The sequence below is a fragment of the Denticeps clupeoides genome, chromosome 7 (assembly GCF_900700375.1).
Source record: "Denticeps clupeoides chromosome 7, fDenClu1.1, whole genome shotgun sequence".
Classification (NCBI taxonomy): Eukaryota; Metazoa; Chordata; class Actinopteri; order Clupeiformes; family Denticipitidae; genus Denticeps; species Denticeps clupeoides.
The window spans coordinates 6381746-6401550 of NC_041713.1; the positions used below are offsets into that span (position 1 = coordinate 6381746).

Here is a 19805-nt window from a genome sequence, read left to right on the forward strand (position 1 = left end):
AAGTTAGACATTACGTCTTGCGTGACAGTCTACCGCTCTCCCAAAACAGCGTCATTATCTAGATGGAAATTTATTTAAATTAAATATACCATACACGCGTTGGACCGCGCCCCGCAACACGACTGGTCTGAAATAGTAAACGCTGCTCGACAAAAAAAAAAGAAAAAAAAAAAAAAAGAGGAAGGAAACTCAGATGTTAGGGACGGCTGACGTTTCGCTCAGCCAATCACGGTCGTCCGCGGTGGCGTCGCATCCAATGGGATGGCGCGGTCGAGACGGCCGCGTCCAATAGGAGGCCGCAGAAATAAACCGGGCGCGACAGCCAATAGGACCGGCGCGCCTCGGCGATCCGTAAGATAAGCAAAGCGATCGGGAATAACGTCACTGATAACGGGGTACAGACGCTGCAATTATCGCAGCGAGGACATTGCAAAGCTTATACATAAATTATATTTAAAAAAAAAACAAAAAAAACAGTTAACTAACGGCACCGACCACGTCCCACGCAATTTGCTGAGTGGGTGTGATTCCTTGCAGTAACACCAAAGCAAAAAAAGTTAATAACATTAGTCTGCGCTTTGGTTAAAATCGTGAACACGTCGAAATATTTGGACACTTTGCCCTTAAATCGACCCGGATTCGGCGTCGGCGCCACCATGCAACCGGCTCCGTTTCGACGCTAACCGGCTGTCTTGATCTTCCCACGACGATCGCGGGTGCCAAACAAACAGTCTCGAAAAGCCTTCTCGCGTAAGGCGAGTCAAGCGGCTCCTTGCGGCCAACGCGACGTTGTCGCGTTGCGTCCAAACGGGAGCCCGCAGATGTCGCGAACCGGTAGCCGACATTCCGTCGCCCCGGCAGCCGGACTCCAAAACGGTCGCCGCGGGGAACAGCAGGCAGACGCGGCGGCGTCCGAGTGGACGCCGCGAACTGCCGGACGGCGGCGGCAGTTCAACGCCAGCTCCGCGGCGAGCTAGCCGAGCGGCTAAAGCTAACCGGACAAAGTCCTCAGACAGACCGGACGTCACTTTCGAACGGGACGAGGCGTGAATTGTAGTTTTTTTTTTTTTTTTTTAAGCGTATCGCGTTTTTTAAACGTACGCGCCGGGTAAACACTCGGTCGGGTTTAACAGGAAACGTTTGCTAGCTAGCTGGCTGGCGGGTTCCGACGTGATGTTCCCGGCCAAGGCCCAGCTGTGTGGCCGGACCTGGTGCGCTCAGACCGGGGGAAGAGGACGCGACAGGAACCGACCAGCTCGGGACTCGGGGGGGGGGAAGGAGGCAAAAAAAAAACACACACACACGGCGCTATTATTTCTCGCCTTGCTTCCAAGTTTCCGTTGAATAACGAAACGCAACACCTTACCTGCCCCCAACGTTATGACTATTACCGGACGTCTCTTTTCTTTATATTTATATCTTTAAAAAAAATTCCGCTGTGGCGCGACGTGCGTCCTGCCGCCCAAACAGCGCGGAGCTACGCTGCTGTAGCGCAGCTGACGGAGAACAAGCGTCGCTCGAGTTATGCAACTGGTGAGCGCTTCAAAATAAAAGTCTCGCCGCTCCGCCAGTTTCGCCACAACGTAGTTCGCTTCGACGTCTACACGTGGCGCAGGTCTCGCTCTTCGAGGTAATCGTGCGTTTCATCCCCGATTGGGTGGATATACGTGAGGTTATTTTCCACTGTACGAACCGAAATGCACATTTATTAAAACACAACTGCAGAAAAAAGGATGTTTTATTTTGGACAGTGCATCGATGTGACTGATCGAAAGTGGTCAACTTGCGCCCTCTACTGGTGGTAATGAATTATGCTGCAATTTGTTAATAAAGGGCAGACGCGTTTAGTTCAGCTCGTTTATGAATTCGACCGCCCTTGGCGGTTTTTTGCAGTGATTTTTGGCGCTCATGAATTACACATCTTAACAATTGTTTCATGCTTTCACGATGGTCACGAGGTTATTACTGATAAAAATGGTGGAAACACAATGGCGTTTGAATGGGATCCTGAGTCCCATTGTGTGCAAGATTGATTTGTTCAGCGCGTTTGTTCCTGTGCTCTATGAGAGACGATGACACTGGACACCTGTCGTACTGAGGTCACTAGAAGTGGGATCATATTCCTATGAAGTGCCATTTAATGTTCAGAATTTCACCATAATACAGTAGCAAAAAAAATGCAGGTACAATAATTCTGTATACCATTAGGCGTATTCAGGCTACTGTTTTCAGGTTGATGAGGATGTGAATGTCACATTAAACACAGACATACACCAATCAGTCATAACATTATGACCGCCTAGAGGTGAAATAAAGGTCAGGGGTATGGGAGGGATATGTTAGTCAGCAAGCAAACATTTCCATTGAAGCTGATGTTGGCAAGCATAATGGTTTGAGAGACATTGACAACAGGCAATTTGTGATGCCTTGACGGCTGGATCATAGCATCATCAAAACTACACCTCCTGTGGGATGTCCCTGTCTGTAGAGATAAGAACCTACCAAACATGGTCCAGTGGAAATGGTCCAGTGTCATGGGTGACCAAGGCTATTTTTCTTGGCCAACCAAGGCTGCGTGTGCACATACCTTAAGCTGCTGACCAAGTACACCCCTTCATATAAACTGTAATCCCCGATTTTAGCAGCATATTGTGCCATGGCACACTGCAAAAGCAGTTCAAGAATAGTTTATGGAACATATCATCACAAGCCCTCAATCCAATCAAAGATAAATCCAATGCATGGATGTGCCATGTTGCAACATATCAGGATCAGGTGTTAACAGCATACCTTTAGAGGTCTAGTGGAGCTAATGCCTCAACAGGTCAGAGCTGTTTTGATGATGCTATGATCCAGCCGTCAAGGCATCACAAATTGCCTGTTGTCAATGTCTCTCAAATCATTATGCTTGCCAACATCAGCTTCAATGGAAATGTTTGCTTGCTGACTAACATATCCCTCCCATACCCCTGACCTTTATTTCACCTCTAGGCGGTCATAATGTTACGGCTGATTGGTGTATGTCTGTGGAATGTTTAATGTGACATTCACATCCTCATCAACCTGAAAACAGTAGCCTGAATACGCCTAATGGTATACAGAATTATTGTACCTGCATTTTTTTTTTTTGCTACTGTACTGTTCTGTTCACTGCTCACCAACCACTTTCACCTGCATGTCTCTCCGCGGCCACCAGGCGTCGCCAAAATCCCGCTTTCTCACACAGACCAGCGGCGCGATAAATGCTCAGCCCGCGCCGCTTCGCCGCTTTATTCTGACGCGGGGACGTTCGGAGCGCAGGTGGTGCACAAAGCCTCTCCGATTCCTCCAGCTCCTGCACCATCCGAAGTGTCCTTGCCAGACCACAGACTTTAGGCGTGGACCTGTCATCACTGGATATTTCTGTCTTTTTTTTTTTTCCACAGTTTCATTCTGAGCAGGTTCCCGCCACACGCCTCACTATGAACGGAACACCGGAACCAGAGCGCGAAAGTAGGAGAACTTTTAATAAAAATTGCACATTTTGGATCGCCGCTGACGAATAAAGCAACATTTTTGAGCGCGGTAAGTGGTGGAGGGATTATTTGTCTGCACTCAAAACGACGACCCACACTCCCTACATTTCAGTCATGGGTAGAAAGTTTATGGGCAATTTGCAGAGGCTCTAACGAGGTAAGTGAGGACCTGTAAGGACACACCCCTTCTTAATGTATTAGTATTATCATTGCAGTGAATTCCTTTTAATTGTGCCTAACGCGATTAGTGTTTCATTATTTTGTAAAGTCGTGGTTATTATTGTTATGTTTAAAGCAATATTTAAAACCTTATTATTTAATTCTTTTAAAATTGAATTTCTTCTGCTGTGGCAGTTATTTTGTACTATATAAATACACCCTTTTTAATTTTTTCCTTCACCAGAAATGGATTACATTTCATATGAGAACACAACTTTATTTCCGATTAATTCCACTGAGCTCCTGAGGGCAGGTAAAAACAGATTAGTCTGTGTGTTTGTGTGTGTGTGAGGAGGGGGTTAATAAGATTTACTGACCATCTGAAATAAACATATTTGACATATTTGTAGAGCAGGACCAGACCTACCACAACGTTCTGATGCCAAGCATCTTTGGAGTCATTTGCTTCCTGGGCATAGTGGGTAACTGCATCGTAATCTACACCATTGTGAAGAGGAGCAAGTTTCGAGCACAGCAGACGGTGCCAGACATCTTCATCTTCAGTTTGTCCATTGTGGACCTCCTCTTCCTCCTTGGCATGCCCTTCCTCATCCACCAGCTGCTGGGGAACGGTTCCTGGTGCTTCGGCGCCACCATGTGCACAGTGATAACGGCGCTGGACTCCAACAGCCAGACCGTCAGCACCTACATCCTCACCGTCATGACTCTGGACCGCTACTTGGCCACCGTGCACCCCATCCGCTTCAACCACATCCGGACTCCGTGTGTGGCTGGCGGCCTGGTGGCCCTCGTCTGGCTGCTCTCCCTGCTGTCCATCACCCCTGTCTGGATGTACGCCGGCCTCATGCCCCTCCAGGATGGCTCGGTGGGCTGCGCCCTGCTGCTGCCCAACCCGGAAACGGACACCTACTGGTACACGCTGTACCAGTTTGTGTTGGCCTTCGCCCTCCCGTTGATAGTCATCTGCGTGGTGTTCTTTAAAATCCTCCAGAACATGGCAGCCACTGTGGCCCCGCTGCCCCAGCGTAGCCTACGCGTCCGTACTCGAAAGGTCACCCGGATGGCGGTGGCCATCTGTCTGGCCTTCTTCATCTGCTGGGCACCTTACTACGTCCTCCAGCTCGCCCACCTGGGCGTGCAGAGGCCCAGCTTCGCTTTCCTCTACGCCTACAACGTGGCCATCAGCATGGGCTACGCCAACAGCTGCATCAACCCTTTCCTCTACATCATGCTCAGCGAGACCTTCAAGAGGCAGTTCATGGGCGCCATCCGTCCAGCTCACAGGGGCTTCCGGGTGGAGCCAGGCATGGCGGACGGCAGCGTGAGCTTGAGGATGGCACCTGAAGCCACGCACCAGTCGCGGTCCTCCGGGGAGCAGCTGCTGCAGAACATGCTGCCAGTGACGGTGGCGGTGAACTGAGTGGCATGCAGCGCAAGGGGTGCCGTTGAACTGGCAACAAGGACATCAAAATGACTGTTTGAGAGGACAAGGCCATTTCATTCCTTTGTAATTCACTGCCAGCCTGAGCTGTTGCTCCAGAACACTGGTACATTTGAGCTGATGAGTCTGAAGGTGAACGCAGTGGGATTCATGGGATTCGTGGGAGCTGCAGGAGCGGTTGAACTTTGCAGGTTGCACGAGTTCAAGGGTTCAGGACAGAATGTGGATTGCCACACGCTGCCGTTTACCTCATCAAACGTGCAGCATCACACTGGTTCCGAAATGCAGAGTGAATCTTGTCCCATTTGATATGAAAAAGTGTCATTTTTGCAGTGCCCACATGTTTTGTGATTATTTTGTAACTGTGACTGTAGATCATAAGTCCAACTTTAGTGGTTTGGCCCCATTTGAGGTAGGCAAGCAGAAAATGGATTCAATCAAAATGCATATTTTGGCTACACTGGCAATAAAAAGAAAAGATAACACACAGATATGAGGACACATACACACTCAAACACACACACATACATACACACATCAGCTGTATCCTCTGATTACTGTTACAGAAAGGTCATCTTCAGTGAACAATGTATATCTCAGGTATGATGTATTATTGTAGTAATGCTGTCTGTGGGATGATTTATGAGCAGATGTAGTCCAAGGCTACTTAATTTATGGTTATTTCTTCACCTGATGAGCATTACTGGAGTAGCATTGCTGAAATTTGCAATTGTTCTGCAAATGCAAATAAAATCTTTATTTTTTTCCATTGAGAGGGTTAGCCATATAGCACATTTAGCTGATGTTCAGTTTGACCTGGGTGAAAAGCCTTGAAAAATATTTATTATGTAATATATTTGTCATAACATAAAATTATATATGACCTTTGCACATGGTGAACAAAACTATTTTACCATACATTTTACCATAAATCAGGGCACAAGTAACGGGTATGTTGTAGGATAAAGTAACAGAGCAGATATATATTTTCCCATAATTTGCAAGAAAATACATCAAAGAATAGCCAGGAGAGTACTGTGATCCTGATATTATTATTATAATTATTATTATTATTACAGCTAGTTTTAGCATTTAAGAAACCATTACATATTCAAGTAGCTCAACAAACAACAAATATTACATAAATTATTAAATAAAAAACACAACAATTCATTTGGCCAACCCCTGGCTTTTTAAAAATTTGACCAATAATGTGATGTGAAATCTGGCATTTTAGGCTTCCAGCAAAATTCTGGAAAAACAGTTCAGCTGAAGTTCCAGACTTTCTTCTAGCTTGAAGGGTTTGATATCTGGTGAAGTGCCTGGCAGTATGTGTGTATATTTATGTATATATAAAGACACACACAATAATGTATGTATTTTTCCTGTTGACATGTGTATGCCATTGCTTGGCTATTTTATCAGTTTTTCTTTTGTATCCATGTTAAATAAAACATGTGAATATTGTACAGTGTGTTATTAAGTGTGACAAGACTGTTCTACAAACGCAAGGTTATTGTCATAAATGTACCACAACACTGAGATGTTTTGTGTTTGTTCCTTCACAAGTGCTGAAAAAAACTTGCTCGCTCTGTAAGTGACACATGGCAAGACTCTGACATTAATGAGTATATTAATGAAAACTAGCCTTTTTAGTTTCACGCTGTACATGAATGGTCTATATTGAATGAATGTAGGGTCTGTCAAAGCCCATTGAGACATATTATATTGTCTCCCTGGAGCAGAGGGACAGTCTCCCTAGAGCACTTAAGGTTAAGTGTCTTGCTCAGGGACACAATGGTAGTAAGTGGGATTTGAACCCGGGTCTTCTGGTTCACAGGCGAGTGTCTTACCCACTAGGCTACTACCAGCTTAAGAAATAAATGTTGTTGTTTTAAATGACTATTCACTGTTCGACTCCTGTCTTGAGGCCCTTGATAAGCACATGGATAGCTTTATACAGGCAAATTTTTTATTTTTTGTTGTCTTGTTGCTTAACATTACCCATGTTGTTGTGTTAATGACACTTAAAAAGAGCAAAGTCAATAGATGCGTCACCTATGAACATGTTATGTTTTATGGTGCTATGGTTATACAATCATGGTTATAACAGAGATTATCTCAGCTTTCTCCTTATTTTTTTAATAGGGCTGACCTATGACACAGATGCTAAAGACAATACCTACACAGAAATAGTTAAAAAATTTAAATCAAATGTAGCAAATTTCCATGCAAATCAGATGCATTTATGCAAATCACTTAAGAATCACCAACCAATCAGTAAGGATTATTGCACCTATGTTGAGGAAATGAGAAAGAACAATTGGTTGCTGCTCCTCCTCCACAAGTACCATATGATGTGGTTCACAGTGTATTTGGTGGTGTTTGGTGGAAATAATAAAAAATTAAGTTGCTTCATTACTTTGCATTAACTTGTATTTTACTTACTGTCATGCAAGGGGTTTTCCACATCCAATTGTGAGAGAAAGAAAAAACCCTCATCTGCTTATGTGTCTCCAAATACATGCAAAAGTTCAGACTGGGACCGGTTTCTGTTCACATCAATTATTCAGGCATTACTCTAATGTGAAAATGCTAAAAAGGTCTGTTAATGGATGTAATCCCTTTCCAAACTTCCAGCCCAGCAGCCCCGCTCATAGCTGAGGTGGATATATGACTGCAGTGTTCGTTATATAAAAGCAGCGGCATGAATTAGGAATGCAATACACCTGAGTGCTGGCAGGAGACGCCGACAGATATGATCAGCTATGAGAAACATAATTGGAGTTGATAAGATGGGCAGCAAACACAAAGCATTGCCTCCAGTGGACCCACCTGCGCATCTGAAGACAGATCCAATATCAGGAACTTACGTATCCACACACAACACACACTGTAGTCAGATGTTTTGCACTTTTTTGGTGTGCAGATGTGCACAGGGAGCAGCTGGATTGAAAATCAAACAACAATTCAGATAATCATATATGGAGTCTACAGAGAACAGTCTGGCAGAATAAGGACTGCGTGCAGGTTTCAAGAAGCAAAAGATAATCTGATTCCAAAGAAATAGCTCCTTCGTCTGGTCATATCCATGTTTCCACATAATTTCAAACATACTCTCATTAGAAGAAACAGTTTGCATGCTTACTTGTTGAACACATACATTATATATTATATTTGTGGGTTTTGAATTGTGCTTGAATTGAATCTTCATCTCTGGAAGTCAATAACAAAATATATGTTATAAAAAATCTATATTTGATTTGTTAGAAGACTGAACCGGCAGGAACTTGTTCTTGTCAGACCACCTGCTGACCCAGAACCGAGCAAGCGGCTGTGGAAAATGGACGTGCACAACAGTAACCTTACAATGCATTTTTTTCTCAGTCGCTGCTGTATAATTTTCTCCAAACATGCCATGATTGTACTCGTGCCAGATTCTAGCTGTGCTTTCTATCCATGTGACGCCACTCAACATTAGACATGACAGGGGCAAGGCTTGTGGGTGGGCAGAGGTACCTAATCAAGCATTTCTTAACTGCATCTGCGCATGCTGCAGGCACTTCTGCCATTGTGGTGCTTCGGTCCCCAATACTGAATGACAGACGTTGACTGATTGTGACATCCCTTTAAATTGCAGTTTGTTAGACAATCTTCAATGGGTCTAAATGCACCAAACACATCTGCCTGATGTAAGCTATTCAAAAAGTGAAAGCAGTAAAGAAAACCACACATCCGATGAGCTTCTCAAACACCGTGATGAGTAGCTATGAAACAAAAAATGAAGGTCAGTGCAGGAGGAAAATATGAGACAGTGTTGCCAGATTGAATTTGTTGAGAGAAGGTACTTATCAGCCTAATAATTGATATTTAAAGTATGACATGTGGCTGTGACTGTTAAATGCTTGTGTCATGATCCGGACCGGCAGGGGAGACTCCGGATCCGGACCGGAGTTTCATTTACATTTACATTTATAGCATTTATCAGACGCCTTTATCCAGAGCGGCTTACAGTCAGTAGTTACAGGGACAGTCTCCCTGGAGCAACTTAGGGTTAAGTGTCTTGCTCAGGGACACAATGGTAGTAAGTGGGATTCAAAGCCGGGTCTTCTGGTTCATAGGCGAGTGTGTTACCCACTAGGCTACTACCACCCTGTTTCATGTTCGTCCTGTGTAATGTTCCCTGATCGTGTTCACCTGGTGTATATTTATATAATTGTATAAAACTATCCTGTCCGTGTCTGTTCGCCGTCGGGTCATTGTGCGTGTTCATGTTCCCTTGTCTCGTGTAGTCTGTATTAAACCCCTGTCGTGTGAAATCGTGCAAATGCGTCCTCCTTCATCGCCATGTGCATTTGTGGATAATTGTTGGCTGAAACACACTTCTGGCAACACTGTATTAAAGCAGGGTGCATGAGAGCTGTCAGTCATTTAAAGCAGTTCATAAAAACATCATAAAAGTTCATCTTCTGGGTGACAAAGTTTGTTTCTCCTCTCCAGAAAACAGGTAAATTCAGTTTGTTATGGTGCTTTGAAAATAGGCCTCTTAATGTAACACGGTTAATTTGATTCATTTAAGTAATTGGCACAAACAGGTTGTGTAGAAATCAACCATAAATGATCTCTGGCACATTAAATGTGAGCTAATTATATAGTTTACTTGAATGTAATTATGCAATAACACTGCGTGTGATGCAATTGCGTGTAATTATCAAGCTTGCTTATTTAAGTTCAGTGCAAGTCAGCTGCTGTCTTCGACAAATGCAGATGAGTATCACAGAGCTGCCCAAGCAAACACAATTCTGCTTATCTTTCAATTTCATAAAGGCTACAGGGACAACAACAACAAAAAGAAGACTGAATACTGCAGAAAAAAAGAAAGCTCTTTGTGAGAGGTGGCCAGATGGAGAAAGAAAAAGTCACAGAATTTTCCAGAACTCATTACTTGTGCCACAATCTGATATAATCCACGGGCAGAACAAAGGTCTGATGTATGATGCCAGAGCTGCACAACGCCTATCCGACTCTCTATACCTCTTAGTCACAAAAGAATATTTAGCAATCCATATTGCCTGTACTGCTGTAATGGTTATCATCCCATATTTCCTCATTTTGTAATTATCATAGTGGGGACATTATTGTTGTAAAGTCTCCCATAGGTGTTTGAAGGCCATGGCGTGATGCTATTGTGTGGCTACGTGACTCCTGATTAAATACAAACATCAGCATCAAAACCTTGGCAAAAAAAAAAAAAAGAGTTTTTAAAATGATTTTGTCAAGGTTTTAATGCTGATATTTGTATTTAATCAGGAGTCACGTAGCCCACAATGGCGTTATACAGAAAAATAAGCCAAAACACAATAGTCAGCCTATATTTAAGTCTAAAAAAAGTGCCTGGGGCACAGAATCACAAAAAAAAAAAGAATATATTTCCAAGGACCCACAGTTCAAAATAAAGACAAGCTTGAGGATGAATTACCAATGAACAAAGAGCTATCGGGCACACACGCAGACACACACACCTACGCAGTGAAGCAACCACAGGAAAAGCAGGCAGTGCTTAGAGAAGAGTGCCTAGGGTTCTTCATGCTATAAATTAAATAAATAGACGTGCAGAAGAACTGTACATTGTAGACTCTGTCTTAAACACTTTCTGGCAGGTTATTGCATCCTTGCATAGAAAACAATGGCATAATTACTTCATCCCCGACATGAACAAGGACTTTCTGAGCAGAAACGTTACCTATTGTTGGACCTTTCAAAAGATGTTTCAGAAACACATATACTGTAGATCAGAGGTCTCCAGCCCTGGTCCAGCAGAGCACCAGACCTGCACAGCTTTCTATGTGATTCAACTCAGGAACTGGGATGTAATGAATTGAGAGGCTGAATCAGATGGACCAGGGTTGAACCCCCTGCTGTAGATCTAGAAGCTCTATGCAGTTACACCTTCATACCAACAAACAGCTTTTTGACATCTTTGCTGAAAAAGCTTCTCAGACTACAGTTCCATGACTCTTACATATGTGCTGACAGCACCTTCAAGAAAAAGGGTTTTGACCTCACTTAAGTCCCCAGAAGATGGAGCTATGCACTATGCAGGGCACGTAGGCAACTAAATATACAGAACAGGGACAGTGCGAGTATGATGGGTTCTGTTGAGGGTACGACAGTGGGTACCATACTAACATTTAAAACTAATTCAATCTTATTAGTGTCATTGTGGGCCACATCATGGTTAGAGTCATGGCATTGCACCACCAAAGTCATGAATTCAAATCCCAGCTTTGGCTTTTGTAGGCGGGGTTTGCATGCTCTCCCCGTGCTGGCCTGGGTTTTCTCTGGGTTCTCCAGCTTCCTCCATCGCCCAAGGCATGCAACCCTGCTTAGGAGCAGGCGGATATAGACAACGAGTGAGCAAGCAAGTGGTCTCATCATCTCTCCTCAGAAAATAAAGTTTTAAGTTTAAAAACAGCTAGAGGCAGCATTTGACTGACGCCTAAAGCAAGTCCACGTGTTTTAAAACCAGCCAGGCCTTCTGACACAGTGTGGAAATGTGAAGGTGCACCTTCCTTTGATAGCGTGCCCCTGATCAGCAGGGATCTGAGAAGATGACTAACACCCGGACCTCATCGCATTGATCAGGGCATCTACGAGGCATCATGACTTCTTCCTTTCACTGTAAACAATACAAGGGAATTTTTGAGTTGTCCAAAGGCTCCTCTAAGATTTTCTGAGTTAACATGTTGACACAAATCTCAACTGCTGTGAACATTTCTTTTGAACCAACAACAGCGAACACAAAAACCAGCTCCAAGATTGAACATGTCACATGATGAATCCTGATGAATGCAGAAAATGCGTAATAAAAAAACCTATTTAACACTGTTCATATGCCTGTCAGTTTACTACTGCAAAATCTGCTGCTGTTTTGAAGGAACGGCGCAGCTATCACAAAAACACAGCATGACTTTTCTCTATGTATAAGCAATGAGCCTATTTGCGAGTGGAGATTATCTTCCTCAAATGTTTTGGGGGTCCTCAGAATTCAATAATCCATTAAAAGCCCAGTCAAACAGTGTTAGGGGGATTACAGGCTCTGTGTTGCCTCCAGGTCCACACTTCCAGTCATATAGGCAGGTGGAAGGATTCAGCGGGAGAGTCACATATGGCGACCTCAGGAGGGCTGATGGATCTATGTTCCTGATGGGATAATGTTACATAATAAGACAATGGCTGTGAAGGGAACAAAACTGATTTTTTTTTTACATGAAATAAAATACAGTTAAAGACTGGACCCATGTTTTACCCTCGTTTTATTTCTGTTTATTTTTGCTATTTATTATTATTTTAAAGTCATTTGTTCATAATTCTATTTAAGTTGCAGTTTAGAAAAAATAACAAACAAATTTAACCATAATGTCTGTAATTTATTCTTAAAAAAAAAATCTACCATGAGCTGCATCATTACATATATATTAATGAAACAATCAATTAAACGCACATTTTGCAATAAATTAATAGCAATAAATTAAAAAAGTAGACAATGGGCAAAAGGCTCAGATGGGGAGGTACAGAGAGATGATCTGGTCATGTAAAATCAAACAGTAAGTAAAATAAAAATTAAATGACATGTCACATGGTACTCTGCATTTAAACATTCGGTAAACTCCTTCACTCTTCATGTAGCAAAAAAAAATGTTTGCAATTTTACACAGGTCACACAGGAAGTAAACACAATGCTGCAGCATTATGACATGATCATATAATCCGCCAAAGGTCTAATCCAAGCAGAAGAGTTTCTCAGACGATATGTGAACAGACCAGAGGTACAAGCGTGTTTGCCCTTTTTCATTTCCTAACTTATTGAACTTTTTCATTTCTGAACTGACTGTCGCAGTAAAACGGGCAGCTGGTTGGATTATCGGGGGGGGGGGGGTGTCATGCTGTGCTGGAGTCCTGTGTGGCGAGAATTTCAACACGATTGCATGGCATCTTTTTGTCTCCTGATGCTTCTAAAGTCCACCACGTGATTTGTATTTAATTAAACAAAAACATGGAGTTTAACTGTCATCATTGCGCTGCTTACATTTTTATCAATCTTTATCAATAAACTGAGCATCAGTTACACCGTGCTGAACACATCTTTAATAATGAAATATGTCTGCAGTGTCAAAAACTATGAGGTGAAGAAAACCATTTTTAATATTTGATGGAGGATGAGGACCTGGAAGATCTGTTGCACCACTAGGCTTCATCAGACCTGGAATGTGATGGGGACTGTCCATATAGACTGTCCAAATATGTTTTTCTCTTGATTTTCCACAGGTCTTTTCTGGGGTCGTCTTATTGCGCTGGGTGGTGGGGAGGAAAAGGACAACTTTCTTCTCCATGCCAGATAGCCACATGACTACAGCCTACAAGGGGAGAATGAAAAAAACTGCACCTGGAATCTTCCCCAGGTTCTTGGCGCAATTCCAAAGAAACCAAGCCCGATGATCATTTGAAATGTCCTTGAAAAATGTCCAAGCTGCCTAGCAAACCCAGACCGAATCCCCTTTTTTATTTGCATTGAGAACCATGAACAGGGGAGGTCACCAAGGATGCTTTTGGAGCTCTCCATAGGAGAAACTGTGCAACAACAGAACAGCACACACACAGACACACACACACACACACTTCAGAAATCTGTCTAGGAAGGCTGGGTAGAAAGGGAAAAGACGAAGACAGTTCATACTTGGTAGGATCACAGATGTATTAGTGATTGAGCAATTTGGAGGGAGATTTGAAGAATGAGAGCAGTATTGTTCATTGCCGCATCCTTACAGCAGCATCATGCTTCAGGGAAGCTATTTGCTTTTTTGTGTATTTTAAACCTGTTTTCAAAGATGCGTGGGTTTTATTTTTTATGATTTCTATTTTTTCTTTTTCCATCACAGGGCTCTTTGTGTTGAAGTCTCAGTTAAAAGATTCTGGTCCCAAGCCATAAATATAAAATCTTACATTTTTTCTGAAGGCGCATTATCACAAAACCTACAAAGAAGATGAATCCTTCCTTACCCAGAGAGAAGGTCAGAAAGGACTTCAGCAGGACATGGGCCATGGAATTTGAACGAGGATCCCTCTATCTTGATAAATCTCAGCCCAAGTAGCTACTGATCATCTTTAACTAACCTGACTTTCTTCAATGCACCATTATTTACTATTTAATCTATTTAATACCAACCTTGCTCTGACACCTATTGTCACTCTACCCACAAAGTCACAGATTCAACCCCCACTTACTACCATTGCATCCCTGAGCAAGACACTGGGTGTCCAGGGACAGTCCCCTCTGACTACTGATTGTATGTCACTCTGGATAAGGGCGTCTGATAAATTAAGTAAATGTAAATTATTTGCTCCTTCCTGAAGGAGTTCTCCATGGGAATTTCTACTTCTGTAAGGGTCTACGTTTGGGGGATGTCATCTGTAATGTTCTGTCAAAACCCATGGATAAATGTTTTTGTTGTAGTGGTTTATAAGACAGCTTCAAAGTACAGATTACCTTCAGTCAGTGGGGGCTGTCAGAACAAGTTAATAATTTCATTTTTTTTTGTAGCTGATCAGCCACTTCAATTCAGCTTCACATTGCTTAGCCCGGTTTTCTTTTTTAATGGGAAAGTGGCCCTTTTTCTTTTCAGCATCAGTGTAGTTCTGTGCAAAAACTGAAGCAAAGATGCAAACATGGACGGTCTGTTTCATGCAGGGGTGAATGGAATAAATGTGATGAAAGCAACGATGGAGAGATAATTACGGAGCGGTAATTATGGTTGTCTATTGTCCAGAGTGGTTCTGCAGAGGTAATGAATAAATGCTTTTCCCACATGGTGCCTGCTGTGTGATGCATGAGGGAGACAGTTGCAACTCAGAAGCATCCAACTTAAATTCTAAAATATGCTAAGTATTGCTTTTCTCCAATTATCAACAAAACTTATGCAAGCATCGGAGTGCTTTCCCAAATTTCAAACATTTTCAGTAGTTGAATATTATTGAATATTATTATATTGATGTTGTATATTAATATTTTACATATTGCAAAATGCAGGTTAATGGAATCCCAGTTAGTGAAACTGTCAGAACACAAGTAGCTTCTCCATCATCACAGTCGATGAATAGAAATTGTAGGCCTTCATGCTTGCAATAGAGGATGATATGCTTTATTTGGGGTGGTGGTAGCCTAGTGGATAACACACTCGCCTATGAACCAGAAGACTCAGGTTCAAATCCCACTTACTACCATTGTGTCCCTGAGCAGGACACTTAACCCTAAGTTGCTCCAGGGGGGGACTGTCCCTGTAACTACTGATTGTAAGTCACTCTGGATAAGGGCGTCTGATAAATGCCATAAATGTAAATGTAAATTTGCATCTGAAATTATTTGCATCAGAAATTTCAACTGACCTATAATCCCAGACATGCATGCATACAACACGGTTTGTGGTTGCGCTGCAGCAGCTTACAAAGATTTAAAATACAACTACAAGGAATCCTCTATATGAATACCCTCTTAAAACTAGCCAAGGCTGGAGAGCATTGACATGTTCTGGTATTTTAGTACGCCGAGGAGGAGAACTGGACGTGAAATGAGGAGGGTGAGAGTGGGAAGTTGCAGCATTTTCTAAAAAACATGCATTGCTATAACATTGCAGTTTCCAGGTTTCTCAACACGTAAAAAACTGATTGACCCAGTTAATGTAGGTTCGTGGAAGAAAGAAAACTGTCGTAGATTAATGTTGAAGACCAATGTCTTTGAAAACATTTACACAGCACAGCATATCTTCAAAAACATTCATGTTGGGGACCCTTTATCAGCTGTGTGTTTTGTCACATCCCTTTCTTGGTCAGAGACAGTGAATGATGGGCGGAAAGGGGGATAAATCATGGCCACATTGATCAACACGTCCAGCATCAAACCCCTTTTTGGATGAAGTTCTAGCACTGCTTGGAAAGCAACATTTCATTGTCACCCCTTCGACTGTCAAAACAGCAAGTTTGAGGTTCCTGAAAGTTTTCTGGAGAGGCGCTGACTTCTTGGCTCGGAGTTCCACGTGAATGTGTAGGTGGGCGTTCTCGGAATGCAAATAATGACAATTGTTTGCATGCAGTCGCTTCTAATTACATGCATGAATATGCATAAGGCAGAACAATTGGACTTCACAAAATCACAGTATCCTCAGGTGCACAGGAGACCCCCGAAAAGCGGTTTAGAATTCCGCCCAGGCCTTTTCATAAATGATGGCTTCGTCGAACGTAATCCTCCCATGAACGATGCACAGGGGCGCTCTGAGTGGCATTTACATGTCCCACAGCGCAGTGTTGACATTTTAACACATGTCCAGACATGCCGTCCCCAGGTGTGCAAACTGCCCCGCAATATCAGCCACCAGGAACCATCAGAAAAGACCCTTTATTCACATTTACTCAGCATTTCTCACTCACAGAAAATTACATGCCATTTTCACTATTTCTCAGTAATTTGGGGCTACATTATTCAGTTTTCACTCCCAAACACAATTCTGCCATTAGTAAACCGAGCAAAATAACGCACTGTCCTTTGAGGAAATGAAGATGAGCAGAAAAGCTCCGGCTCTTCACAAACCCATCACACATTTTTTGAAAGGGTCATGAAATTTTACGGGGCGGAAATGATCCCAGATTAACAAATTGAGCCACTGATGACCTCTACCACGAACTACATTTATTTTGCCTCTACGTCAAATCTGAAATGGACGGGATACACAATTTTTCCTTTTCCAGAGGCGTATGGGGAGCACCTCTTCAGAAGAAGCACCCAGCAGCCCCCCCCCCCCCCCCCCCCCCCCCCACACACACACACACACACACAATATTCAAATATGTTCCGAATCTGAAATCCATGTCCATCGCCTCGTTGTGACATTAACAATTGCACAATCGAAATTGTCAGTCAGGACCCTTTCTCATTTATTTAATGGGATTTTCCCCCTGATTCTTCCAGGCATTGTGCTCTTGCACACAGTGGAGCCGTCATGCTTCCTAAATTGCCATTTGTCCCAAAAGTCACAAATCCTGACTGGATATATTTATTCATTTTGAATCATTTTGAGAAACAGCAAATATCTGAGCTCCCCGCAACACTATGTGCCAATTTTAATGCTGTGACTGCCCGTGGTTACAACAAAAGAAGATAAAATCCCGAAGAGCAGCAGCTTGCGCATAATTAAACACAGTTTCATATATCGATATCTGTCTGTCATGTTCAGGTACTGCAGTGGACTGACGTCTCTCCTGTCTGATATTCTGCTGTGCGGAGAGCCACTGTTGAGTCTCGCTTTATTAAGCGGATTTGTGAAGCAACCTGAAGAAATCCACCCTAAAATGCATATTCAGGCAACGGCACGGCTGTTTCAGAAGCTGTTAAAACAAACCTGAGGTAGGAAGGCACGCCGAACCGGGATTAGATGGATTAACCTCACGTTTGTCCACGGTCAATAACCGTTTTCATATATTACTGAAAAAGCTTTACAGTGTGTTTTTCTAATTATATCAGAACTGAGAGAATCAGAGCAAAAAGTGCTGTCCATAAGCCCGAATACATGTTTAAAAGGAACCGCGAGGGCTTGTGTGCCAGTTGTCATCTCATCATTGCACAGATTTGCTATAGAAATCCTAAAAAATATACATAGATATCGCAAAACTTCTCCATCAAAGCCGTTATCATACGTTTCTGATGGTAAAGGCTTTATAGCCTTAGGAAAGAGCGTCACATTATTAAAAAGCCAACACATTGTGGAAACATTCGTTTTGTTCTGGACGTTGTTCTGAAGCCGTAATGGTTTTGTTTATCTGCAATGCGAGGCAGCAGTTCTTAAATGTGGCATAACACTAGTATTCTCAAGAGAGAAATTTTCAAAAAAATGGTGACACATTAATTTAAGAAGTCGAAACACCGAAAATAACATAGTTGGCCCCACTGCTGCTGTTTTTATTTTTTTTATGAGATGACCCTGAATGTAGCATGGCGCTACTTTTTCTGAGGTATTTAGAGGCAAGTGCCAACACATTATTACTTTTTATCTCTTTGAATGTTTAAAGGTTTTTGGACAAAAGAAAAGCGAGAATTGGCTGAAGATGAAAAGATGCCACAGGAGGCATCAGCAATTGCCACCATGGCTGAGATGCATAGTGCCAGTATTCAACTGCCGGTGCTTTTAAATTTCATTCCACCCAGACTGGTTGTGCTTGAGGAGCAGCTTGTGGAGCTCGATGCCACGTTGCATCATTCACGATGGAGCGGCTGTAAAAGCCATTATCTGAGCTTCTGAGGCTTATAATGAATAGGGACGATACATGACAGGCCGCTTTCTTCTCAACTCCTCATCAGATTTTGCCACAGACGGCCGTGCTCTGGATCATCTGTAAAACTCGCCCCAATGTTCACCACCACTTCTCTGCACTGTAAACCTCAGAGAAATTCTGTTTAACTAAACTGGGGAAAAAAACTGCCGGTCCCTGTTCACAAGGTGAGACAGCATTTAAAACACTAGTTTTGAAAGGGTCAAACCTTCAACATGTTATGATTTTCGATAGTTAAGGAAATGTGAAATTGAAGTGATTGTTGTTGTGATGCACAGCACAGCACAGCACACGGTTCAGGATTTGAACCACACACCTTTGATAACGAATCTGCTTCCTTACCCACTAGGCCACCACACATGTCAAAGTCAAGTCAAAGTCAAATGAAGTGTGCAATGAAGTGTGAAATAATATCAAATAATTCTTTACTGCAAAATAAATGAATCTAGTATATTTGGGTTTGATAAATGTATTAGGTAAAAGGACAAAAATTAAGGTACTTACCCCAGAATTACACATGATCAATTCATGTAAAAAGTCTCACTCACTGCTTGAGTTCTTGTAGGAAGATACAAACATGTTGGTATATGGTGAAAGTGAAGTGATTGTCATTAGGATGCACTGCAACACAGCACACGGTGACACAACGAAATGTGTCCTCTGCTTTTAACCATCAACCTTGGAGCCCCCTTGGGCACCATGACAGGAGCCCAGGGAGCAGTGTGTGGGGACAGTGCTTTGCTCAGTGGCACAGCAGTGGCACCTTGGCGGAACGAGATTCGAACTGGCAACATTCTGATTACAGGGGGCCGCTTCCTTAACCGCTAGGCCACCACTGCCCCAGATCTTTCCTATGAAATTGCAGTGCGAACCACAACGTATGCTGCTTGGGATTTCACACTGGTCTCTTACTGATAGACACAGGAAGCAGTTGTACAGCATGTTAACCCTCTGTGCTAGAAAATGCACCCCCCTCAGAAACTTGTGGCATTATGTTATAATAGAATACGTATCTCTGGACTATCTAACTGAACATTGCAACCATATTTACGAGGGGGCTTGTTTAGACAGGAATGGAGTAAGGAATGCAATTTGCCTCCTGTTATTCATTGTTATGTTTGTTACAGTTGTGATAAAACTGACTGCTTCAGTTACATACCTGCATGTTCATGTGTCAGTTAGCGAGCCGAGTTTTATTTGTTTTGTTTTTCTTTTGCTCCTCTCTCTTATTTGTCATTGTTGTTGTTCTTTTTTTGTCTTTGTTGAAGGAAAAACCAATAAGCGAAAATAAA

At 42.7% G+C, this 19805-nt stretch overlaps 1 protein-coding gene across 1 annotated transcript; it reads left to right on the plus strand.

Moving 5' to 3' along the window:
- Nucleotides 1-3460: 3460 nt before the first annotated feature.
- Nucleotides 3461-6283, plus strand: mchr1b (melanin-concentrating hormone receptor 1b). The gene is made up of 3 exons (XM_028985478.1): nucleotides 3461-3564; nucleotides 3919-3987; nucleotides 4085-6283. The coding sequence occupies exons 2-3, from the start codon at nucleotides 3921-3923 to the stop codon at nucleotides 5113-5115; spliced, it is 1098 nt and encodes a 365-aa protein (XP_028841311.1). The 5' UTR covers nucleotides 3461-3564; nucleotides 3919-3920; the 3' UTR covers nucleotides 5116-6283.
- Nucleotides 6284-19805: the final 13522 nt, after the last annotated feature.